At 34.1% G+C, this 11,916-nt stretch overlaps 1 protein-coding gene across 1 annotated transcript; it reads right to left on the bottom strand.

Moving 5' to 3' along the window:
* Nucleotides 1–3,487: 3,487 nt before the first annotated feature.
* LOC128040451 (uncharacterized) lies at nucleotides 3,488–4,337 on the bottom strand. Its single transcript, XM_052629199.1, has 3 exons — nucleotides 4,249–4,337; nucleotides 4,072–4,173; nucleotides 3,488–3,922 (listed from the first exon to the last, which is right to left on the bottom strand). The coding sequence occupies exons 1-3, from the start codon at nucleotides 4,267–4,269 to the stop codon at nucleotides 3,488–3,490; spliced, it is 558 nt and encodes a 185-aa protein (XP_052485159.1). The 5' UTR covers nucleotides 4,270–4,337.
* Nucleotides 4,338–11,916: the final 7,579 nt, after the last annotated feature.

Here is an 11,916-nt window from a genome sequence, read left to right as displayed (position 1 = left end):
GTGGGGAAATGCCCGTACACATGGATCGAACGTCCAGAACATCCGATGGAAAATTTTTTTGCCGGCTGTAACTGGTCGTCTGGGCCGTAATATGGCATTGTCTGTAACTCAATCACAGTCTCCAGTACGTACTCCCGCATAGCAGCTATCCAACCTTGAAGCTCGTTATACGATGAATCGTAATCGCCATACAGTTGCTCCATCGTCATCTATTTAGCTATCCATGCCTTTTGATATGAGACTCGATACTGAAATCGTGCTTGCATTTCAAAAATCAGTACCGAAACTTTAATGGTCGGCATGTCCTTCACCATTGGCATGATACACGTACAGATAGTTTTCAAATCAAGTTTTCCATGATCTTCTGTCATACGTGTTGATGTGCATGTATGAGGACCAACAAATTTTCGTATCTCCCACATCTGAGAACTTCTAATGAATGCAGCTCGTACCCGCCAATTGCAGCCTTCACCTGCCTTCCAACACTCCCCAACATATATTGTCGGTGTAGACACTGCGACTTTATAATTCACCGATATGTTCATGCTGTACCGTTTAATGGCATATACGCAGTCTTCTTTACAGCTGAATCTCTGGCCTATGAATAACTCCTCATCATCAGATGTTACGGCCAGCCCATGAGGATGAACTATTTGAGGGTACTCCGGGAACTCAGCTACATACGTTGCATCGGGATCTATGAGCGACATGTGTGGCCCAGGATTATTGTGTATCAAAATATGTCGCATCTGCTCCCCGACCGAAGAAGCGTTAATGCCTTCATCGTTGTTGACATCTTCATCGTCAATATCATCAGGTACATCGTCCACATCGGGATCACCGTCACTATCGACCTCTTCATCCCAATGATCGCCACCACCTTCTTCTTCACCACCAACCATATCAACATTGGGTGTAATATTCAGGTCGATTCACTATCAACGTATGATATTGGAGCCACCATCCACGGTTCTTGAGCTCCGTGTTCTTCGTCAGATGCATTGACATCTTCATTTTGCTCCATACTGGCTAACTCAGCAAATAAGTGAATCGGTGCATTCTTATCACTCCCATTCCCACAGTAGAGATCGACCATTGTCTCCACATCTTCGTCGTCTACAAGTTCCATTTCGACGAATTTGACCGGATTTGTCGAAACTGGAAACTTGTAGAAAATTTTTGATATCCTTCTCCCACAACGTCTAAGAATTTTTGCATTAATCCTTGCCTTCATTTCATCGAACAAGACATTTCTATTAAACCTCATTGCTATTTGTTGTCGACATTCAAATACACATCCCAACACTTGTTGTCAAGATGACTCCATCGAAATAAACGCATACAAAAAACTTAGCATCCATCTTCAATATTTAATCTGTCAAAAAATAAATAAAATCTCATAAAAAATCTCGAACGGTAAATAAATTACTTAAAAAAAATTAATGTTTCAATATGCAATTTTGTACATAAAAACCGTTTAACCACTAATCCTAATAACTAACACAATAATAATATTAATAATTTTATACTCAAAATAATACTAACTAAAATTATTAATTAGGGTTTTACTAAAATAATAACTAACTAACTATAATAATACTAGTTTTTACTAACTAGTTTATTTTGGTAAATAAAATAATAACTAACCATAATAATAATACTAGTTTTTACTAACAATAATACTAAGTAACATCTTAATACCTTAATAACATCTTAATACTAACAACAACAACAACAACAACAACAACAACAACAACAACAATAATAATAATACTAGCTAAAATTATCAATTTGAGTTTTATTAATCTTAATAACTAAACTAAAACAAAAAATAATACAAATTATACAAAACAATAACAACAAGATAATCAATTATTTTTAAAAAATACCTTCTTTTTCTCTTCTCTTTTTCTCTTTTTCTCTTTTTTCCACAGCACCTCTTCTTCCTCTTCTTTTTCTTCTTATTTTTCTCCCTTCAGCTGGACAAAGCTCGTGTTTATAACACGAGTAGTCCCACCAATCAGTATGGCACCATTGGTGCTGCCAACCTCATTGGCACCATCGGTGCAGCCAATCAGTATGGCACCTTTGGTGCCGCCAATCAGAAACCCTCCACCAGGGTCCTGTCAAATTGACGCAGCTTTTTTTTCTGTTTTTTGTTTTTTTGGTATATTTTGGTAAATAAAATAAATATAATATTTTGGAATTTTTTAATTTTTTTTATAATAATTTAGTAAAAAAAACCCCGGGTTTCAGTTATCTTCAATATCACTTCTTTTGCTTTATAATTGTTTCTCATAAAAATCCTTTATATCAAGTAACCCTTTAGTCCACGAATTTTAAGCACATCTTCCTCCAAACGTATACAATATCATTGATATGCTATGGGAATATTTTTGATAAACTATTACTAAATTTACATTTTGGTCATTTAACTTTAAAAAATTACAAAATTATCATTAAATTATTCAAAAATTTTCAAGTAAGTCTTTGGGATATTGTAACACCCCGATGCCATCAATAATAATGTTTAAATAATAATAGAATTTATGAGAAAGTAAGAGTTATTGATAAATTAATAAAAGTATAGCTAAAGTCACTACACCAAAACAGGCTTTTAGCGGCGCTCTTTTAGGGCTATAGCGGCGTTTTTAGCGCCGCAAATACTTTTAGCGGCGCTTCGCAAAGCGCCACAAAAAATGCCGCTATTGACTGCGTCGCTAACTTTAGCGGCGCTTTTTCTAATAAACGCCGCTAAAGATGAAGACCTTTTGCGGCGTTTCTTTTAAAGCGCCGCTATAGACTATGGTCTTTAGTGGCGCTTAGACAAAAAACGCCGCGAGTTATACAAAAAATGCCACTATAGATCGTGGTCTTTAGCGGCGCTTATACAAAAAACACCACTATAGATCGTGGTCTTTAGTGGCGCTTATACAAAAAACGCCACTATAGATCGTGGTCTTTAGCGGCGTTTGGACAAAAAACGCCACTATAGACTATGGTCTTCAGCGGCGCTTGGACAAAAAATGCCACTATAGACGATGGTCTTCAGCGGCGCTTAGGCAAAAAAAAGGCCACTATAGGCCGTGTTCTTTAGCGGCGCTTACCAAAAAAACGCCGCTAATTTTGGCAGATTTGAAAAGTTTTTTTTATATTTTCAGCCCTCCTGTAAAAACAAATCAGAAGAAACCAAATCTAATCTAGCCAAAAGTAATACATCTATATAATATTTAAAATAAATGTCAATAAATAAAATAAAATTCGTATTTTTCTTACAAAAATTGTAAAAGTTAAAATGATAATACCAAAGTCAAAATTGAAATATATTTACACGATAGTCTAAGACGACGGTGGTTGCGACTGCTGAAACATCTTCATCATATTCTGAAGTTGCTGCTGGAGTTCATCGAACTTTTAAGTCGCTCGCTTCCCTCGTTCGACCTCTAATTCCTCATTGCACCTCTACTTCTCTCATTCTTTGATCGCTTTAAGTCTTCTGGAGTTCTTCATACTTTCGTTGAACCTCAGCTTCTCTCGCTGCTGCCTCTGCTTCTCTCATTGCCGCATCTACTTTAAGTTGTAGCTGGAGTTCTTCATATCTTTTTTGAACCTTAGCTTCTCTCGATGTCGCCTCCGCTTTAAGTTGTGTAATTTGTTCAGTTGTTGTCGCTTGCATCTGAGATATCTGGTCTCTTAACCTCTGAACTTCAGCTTGAGCCTGACTCCCCGAATGCATGTATCGTTGCGAGCTGGATCCAAAATATTGGGATGGACTAACAAAAGATCCTTGAAATCGAACCCGACCATACCTTTCAGGACCCAAAACTTCAGTGATAATCCGGTTATCAATGTCGTCAATATGAACAGAACTATCACTTGAAGCAATCGCTTCGTACTCCGCCTTTTTGTCCTTCAGTTTTTCCTAAAAAATAAATGACATAGTTAAGAACGCAATATATTAAAAAAACAAATGCAACATAACTTAACAATATTTGCATTACAAGAAATGAAATAAGCCATTAGAACAGTAAAAATAATTAAAACAAGTCAAATTGTATTAAGCGAACGTACCATAATTTCTGCAGCTTCAGGAGTCATAGGGTTTTCATCTTTCTTCCTATGTGTAATGTCAAAAAGTTGAAGGCGTCCAACTTTTTGACTCGACAGCACTTCCTACAATACAATAGTAAAAATATTATTTGATATAAAGTAATAAATATCTGCCAGTACCTTATAAATCCAAAATACCTCGGCCTGAGCTACACACATAAAACTTCTCGACCCAGCTGTGTGCGTGAATTTTTGTTTCTGCCTACTACTTATTCCAACTCGTTCACAATCCTACATTATGAAATTATTAGTACGTTAATTATTAAATACTATAAACCAAAATAATTACAAGATTTTTGTAGTAACACATACCTCTCTTTTCTTCGAAGTCCAAAATCTAACGACCTCTTCCCACTAGTACCTTAGCATTCCCGGTGGGACATTTTGTAATTTCTCGTCGAGTGTTGTTTTTGTCTTATAATAGTCTTTCTTTAATGTGCTCTTATGGTCTCTCCACCTTTTTCCTAATACCTTCTTTAGATAAGCATCGGAGACCTCTAGAGCAAATCTCGCCTACAAAAAAACACGTTTTGTTTTTTACTTAAGAAAGTAAATGTAAACGAAACTTAAACCCAAGTATTATAAATGACATACACATTTTGTTACCTTAATGTTATCGAGAGCTTGGTTCTTGTTACTCTCGGGCACTTTATGCCATGACTCGAAGTTAATTGGCAATATATTTGGATTCCGTGCTAGAATGCCCATGTATCCTGCTAAAAGGTGAGCTTCTGATCCAACAGGCTGACCAAAGCTATTACTGGATACTTGGACACGCTCGATTGGATCTAGATCGTATAAATCCCTCAGTAGAGTACGTCCGCGAACTCTCCGCGTCCCGACAGTTTCAGCTAGAAAATAAAAGTATTGTAATAAAAGAAATTTAAAAAATAAAATAAATAATAAGTCAACACACATGTAAGTTAGATGTTAAATTACTTTGAGCTTCTATAGGTTCCTCATGTAACCGGAACATTCAAGATCCAATAGCGCTTTGTTGTTCAAAGGTTTGTTTGATCGAGTTTGAAGTACCTTGAACAATGCGGTGCGCTCGCACGGGTCTTCTAGGCATTTTATCTGCAATACAAATAAATTAGTTGAAAACTTAATATACAATTACAACAATAATAATATGTTTAAAATAGTTGAAATATATAATAAGACCAATATTATGATATGATATTACATATAATTAAATAATCGTAAAAGCTTACTATAATATAATCCATAAATATCTTCATCCGTATCCTGGCGGACCCATTGACTGTGTGTACTAGTACTAGGGATGTTTTCGTTTAAGTTTTGTTCTGGAAATGGCAAAGTTTATGTCCTGCCGTCAATGCCATCTCTACTTCCACTGCCTATGTCAAACAAGTCCCTAGGGATGTTACGGAGTACAACGTACCAACCCTCATCAATTGGATCTTTTGAGTAAAATACTTGTTTGACTTGAGAAGAAAATACGTACGGCTCATCAATCAATTGTTGTCCTGTATGGATCAATCGATTGAAGTTCACCATTGTGAAACCAAATTGATCTTGCTTAATTCCACGACCAGTATTAACATCGGCCCAATCACCTCGAAATAAGACAACTTTCCATTTTCCGTAGTAATCCAACTCAATTATATCAGTAAGAAGTCCGAAATATTCTACATTTTCCTCGACAGGATTGTTGTCCTTAGCACTAGCATAACTAGTAATTAAGGAATTAACAATCATTCCATAATTTTGCGTTCTCATCAATCTCTCGCGATATTTTGTATGAAATCTGAATCCGTTTATGAGAAACGCACTATATCTTTTAACCACCCGATTTGGACCTTGAGAAAGCCATTTAACTTCATAGGTCACGTTCTTCCCACTCCAAACCTATTGTATGAAAAGTCAACTGAGTAATTAAAAATGTTATGAGACAAGATTACAATTATATGTCGATGAAAGCTACAATTGCATACCGTTTCGGTTAACCATTCATGGAAAGATTCTGTGAACAACTTATTGATGTCTCGAAGTTGTGTTCTTCGGGAGCGTGAACGAGATCTCAGTATTTGTTTGTACTCCTATGTAAAAAATATGTTCAGCTTGTTAGAAGATAAACAATTTTTAATTGATGAATATTTATCAAATTTGTAGAACTTACTTGCGTAAAGGTTCCATTGATTCGTGGTGAAACAGAACATACCGATGTGCTTGTACCCACGAAAAACCATCTAATTCTGCAATTTCCACTTTGCCGGTTGCTTCTCCAAAACTTTGGAACAAATAAGTATCGACCAAGTTATGATCCGTGAGTCCAGCATTTCTATTTGGTCTGCTCAACCTTGTTTCGACATCATCCAAATATCGAGAACAGAAGGTCATACATTCCTCTGCTAAGTAGGCTTCAACAATCGATCCTTCTGGACAATGCTTGTTGCGGTAGTAAGACTTTAATTTGGATAGGAACCTAAACACGAAATAATGTTATGAAAAGTTGTACTTAAAGGCATATAGGGTTTACGGAATGAGAGTTTTTAAAATAAATTCACACCTTTCTATGGGATACATCTATCGGTACAATACGGGTCCGCCAAGAATTGCTTCTCCCGGGAGGTGGATTATCAAGTGAACCATAATAGTGAAGAAGGAAGGTGGAAAGGTTTTCTCCATGTTGCATAAAGTCAATGCGGCTCTATCCTGTACCTTCTGAAGTTCTTGAACATCCAAAACTTTGCCACAAATGGCTTTCATTATATTGGATAGTTCAATTATACAAGACGTCACCTTCTTCGACATACAACATCGTAGAGCAACTGGTAGTAAATCTTGCATCAAGATGTGATAGTCATGTGATTTTAGCGAATACAGTCTTCGATCTTTAACACTAACACATCGAGATATATTTGATGCATACGCATCTGGAACCTTTATATCCTTCAACACCGTACAGAACACTTCTTTCTCTGTCCTCGACATCGAAAAAATTGAAGGCGGCAACCGATATTTCCCATTAGGAAGTGGATTTGGATGAAGATCAGGTCAAATTCCCATTTGGACTAAATCAAGTCGACTCTGAAGATTGTCTTTTGATTTTCCATCTACATTCAAAATTGTACCCACAATGTTCTCGCAGACATTTTTCTCAATGTGCATAACATCAAGATTGTGTCGCAAAAGCTGAATCTCCCAATAAGGCAACTCAAAGAAAATACTTCTCTTTTTCTACAAGTCTGCCTCATTGAGATCATCCTCTTCATCGGAGTCATCATCGGCTTCATCATTTGATCTTCTATTTATTTGCATGTTTGCCGGGTGGTTCATCTTTCCATAACTGAAATTTATATCTTTCAACATGAACAAGATATCACATCCACTTGTCTGCGAAGGAGCTTCTCTGAACTCTTCGGTACCGTCAAATACTAAACTCTGAAATCTAAATCTATGATTTTTCGGTAACCACCGATAATGCACCATGTAAGAGAACTTTTTCCCATTGTATAACCATTGCGAACATGTTTGTGCAGCACAACAAGGACACACGTAACGACCCTTGGTACTCCAACCGAATAAATTGGCATAAACGGGAAAGTCATTAATGGTCCATATCAAAGCTGCACGTAAATTAAAGTTCTCCTTTCTCACCACATCGTATGTCTCGACACCAGCCCATAATTGTTTTAACTCATCTATAAGTGGCTGTAAATAAATGTCGATATCATTCCCGGGCCCTTTCTCCTCAGGGATAATCATAGATAAAATAAGGGAAGATTGCTTCATGCAAATCCACGGAGGCAGATTGTAAGGAACAAGCACTCATCGCCAAGGCATCAGACGCAGACTCATGATCTTGAAAAGATTAAATCCATCAGATGCTAGCCCAAGCCTCACACTCCTAGGATCGCTTGCAAAGCTTGGAAATTTATTGCCAAATGATTTCCAAGCTAAAGAATCTGCCGGATGCCTCATCTTCCCATCATCGGTTCGTCCATCATGGTGCCACGTCATAGACTCCGCTGTCTTTGACGACATGAAAAGCCTTTGAAGGCTTGGTATCAGCGGAAAATATCGTAAAATCTTGACCAGCTTCTATCTTGGTTGTGCAATATTTTCATCGTCGTTCCCATCTTCTGTGTTTCTATTTATCCAACGTGATTGGCCGCATATATGACAGCACTGTTGACTTCTTCGATCGCCCCAATACAACATGCAGTCATTCGGGCAACTATGAATTTTGGTGTGCCCAAGACCTAAATCTTTTATCATTTTATTCATATCTTTGCATGATTGAGGGATTTTTGCAAACGGAAACATTTCTCTCAAAAACTCTAACAGCATTGTCAAAGAGTTCCCGGTCTACCCTCCCAAACATTTTAACTGAAAAAGACGAATACAGAAAGACAATTTTGAGAATTTTGATCCCTCATACAGTTCTTCGTTCATGTCATTAAGTAGCGCGTAGAACTTTGCCGCTTCTCCATTCGGATCTTCATGATGTACACTTCTTTCGGGTTCGGTAAAAGCATTTCCACCCAGATTACAATCATCAGATGGCACAAAGTCGGGTGGGAACGACTGTAAACCATGACTGTGAATATTAAATGCTTCCCGCAACATCCCTTCCATGTCATCCCCTCTAACAGACTGATGGTAAGCAGTACTATCATAGGATACATCCATCCTTGAAGAGGAAGTACTAGGCGGGCATTCTCCATGAAAAAGCCATTGTTTATAACCCCGAATAAACCCATCAACAATTAGATGCTCGTATACAACTTCACGATAATGCCAGTTTATGTTAACACACTTATTACACGGGCAAAGAATCATGTTCTCTTGGCTTGCATGTTGAAATGCAAAATTTAGAAAAGTCTGTACTCCATTTCGATAACCGTCGCTTACCCTTGACAAATTCATCCAAGACCGGTCCATTTCTTATTTCTTGAAGTCTGATTTTCACCAGAAATTACAAGGGTAAGTTGTTCAGTGGTAAGTATAAATGAGTTATGTAGGTATATCATATATTACATAATTTATGTATTAAGTAAATTATGTAAGTTATGTATGTGTATAAGTTATGTAAGTCATGTATTAAGTAAGCTATGTAAGTCGTGTATTATGTAACTTATGTAAGTTATACCAAGAATGTATGTTATGTAAGTTGTAAGTTATGTATTATGTAACTTATGTAAGTTATCAAATTAATGTATGTTATGTAAGTTGTAAGTTATGTAAGTTATGTAAGTTATGTATTATGTAGGTTATGTAAGTTATGTAAGTTATGTATTTTGTAGGTTATGTAAGTTGTGTAAGATATTTAAGTTATGTAAGTTTTGTATTATGTAAGTTATGTATGTTATGTATTATGTAAGTTTATATAAAATTTTATATAAGTTATGTATTATGTAAGGTAACATATAAGTTTATGTAAGTTATGAATGTAAGTTATTTAAATTATTTAAGTTGTGTATTAAGTAAGTCATGTAGGCTATGTGTTATGTATGTAAATTATGATATGATTGATAAATTTTTCAAGTATATATAAAATTTTAATAAATATATTAAAAGCAGTATATAAATATATATATCAAAGATGTTTTAAAATATAACTTTGAATACATTTCATTTAAAATATAATTTTGTAGCTTTAATCTCCGGATAATTCAAATATCGTTACGATATGATATATATTTTGTAGCTTTTATTAATTCAAAGAACAAATTATGTCAATAAAAAATAACATTGACTTAGCATTACAAGATATAATTAATTTGTTTATATTTATGAAAATAATTTTTGTTATTAAAGAAATAATACTTTGAATTGCCATTACAAAATAAATATATTTCAAAAAGTATATTTTATTTTAATAGAAAATATAAATAAATATACAAATCTATTTGTATGTAAAAGATTAATAATCATTAACATAAAACCAAGTTGCAAATATAAGATCGATAATTAATCATTAATTTGAAGTAAAATTTATAATTGCAACACATAATATCGAAATCGATGATTTATAAACGCTAAACCGATTAAACGATTTGCCCATAATTTATTCAATTACTCAAATATATAAAGTTGTTTAAGAGTTGTATTCCAAATTTTAATAGTTTAAAACAATTGCCTTTGTCGAATAGCAATTCTTAAATTTAAACATCAAATAATGTAATAAGTCGCAAAGTCAAATGAAAATTTAGCTAAATTGGTAATTGAAACTCCTTCTAAAAATGAGAAATAATAATTAAACTGTACAACTAAAATATAACAAAAAAAATTAACAATTTGACTTTTTTATAAGAAAACTAAATAGAGAAACATAGGAATAAATACCTTAAATTTCCTCAATTTCAAGCAAATCCAGGAAAAAAAAGACGAAATACATTAGTACCGAAAAATGCGAAGTAATTAAAGCCAAAAACTAAAAAACAGAATTTATACTCACAAAGTTAGCTAAACTAAAAAACTAAAAAACCTAAATGCATAAATGATTTAAACCCATATCATATAAGTCATACATCACTTATAACCTATCATCAAAACTGATCGACTTGATGAAGTAAAAAGGTACATGACAGTGAATTAGATGATATTAGAGGTTTAAAATTGAACATATATATGAATATATGTTGAAACCTAACCTAACCAAATCATGCGGGAGAAATCACATTTTCTTCTAAATTAAACATAAAAAAGTATGTCAATTGGGTAAGGATATTAGACAAACAACATTACACAAATAATTAGATGATACTCATTCTATTCCCAACGCTATAAAGCAGAGATTTATAAAATCCACCCCACGTGAGAAGGTGACAAATTAATTGGGGCTCATATTTTGTCAAAATTGCTACCCATTTGATTATCAACAGTTTCGTTAAGGACGTTTTGAAAATAAAGTAGATTTAAAGGCAAATAATGCAAATATAAATACTAATAACAAATTGCTTTTCTAAATAGCAAACCTATTATAAGTACTAGTCAACCTTTGCAAGCATATTACAATCTATAAATCATAACCTATATTTAATTATTTATTAAATTCAGGCATATCATACATTTCACACATATATATATATATATCACCTAACCAATGTGAAATAGCTTAACATTATATGTTTTAATACATATGACCAACATGCCAAGACCTTATAAGTTATGCGAATTTCATATATTAAACATCACCAAAATATATATATATATACTATACCATATACTTATAATCCATGTATGATTAAGCGACAATAAAAATATATTTAAATCATAAATTAACCAAAACCGAACTTATAAACTACAAACTGAATTCACATTACGCAAATAATGCACACTAGGCATAACAAATTCTCTCCACTAAATACTGAATTGATGTGGCCTAGCTATTATTATTTCATTGATTATATTGTATGCCTAAATTAAGTCTAACATCAAACAACCCAATTGAATACCGAAAAATCATTACACAAACAACATTCACACATTTACTTACTCAACCAGTAATATGAAAGTAATATGAAAGTAAATTAAACAAACAATTTGTTTCAGTAATGGATTGAAGAAATAATACATTTCTCCTTAAATGGATGCTGGAGTAACTCCATAGCCAAGGATATTAAAGAAATCATGATTAAAACAAAACGAAAACCATAATTTTAATAATGATTTCCCAAAATAAATCATGATTAACTATATTGAATACTGTGTTTTGTATTTAAACGCAGCACATATAAAAAGCAGTTGTACGGCTTTTGTAAAAGACTTTGCGGATTGACACCAGAAATCCACAAATCGGGTCGGATAGGGGTTTAAGGAAGGAGATGAAGAAGC

This window comes from Gossypium raimondii, chromosome 4 (genome assembly GCF_025698545.1).
Source record: "Gossypium raimondii isolate GPD5lz chromosome 4, ASM2569854v1, whole genome shotgun sequence".
NCBI lineage: Eukaryota > Viridiplantae > Streptophyta > Magnoliopsida > Malvales > Malvaceae > Gossypium > Gossypium raimondii.
The sequence above is the reverse complement of the archived record's forward strand: the minus strand, read 5'-3'. Positions and strand labels throughout refer to the sequence as shown.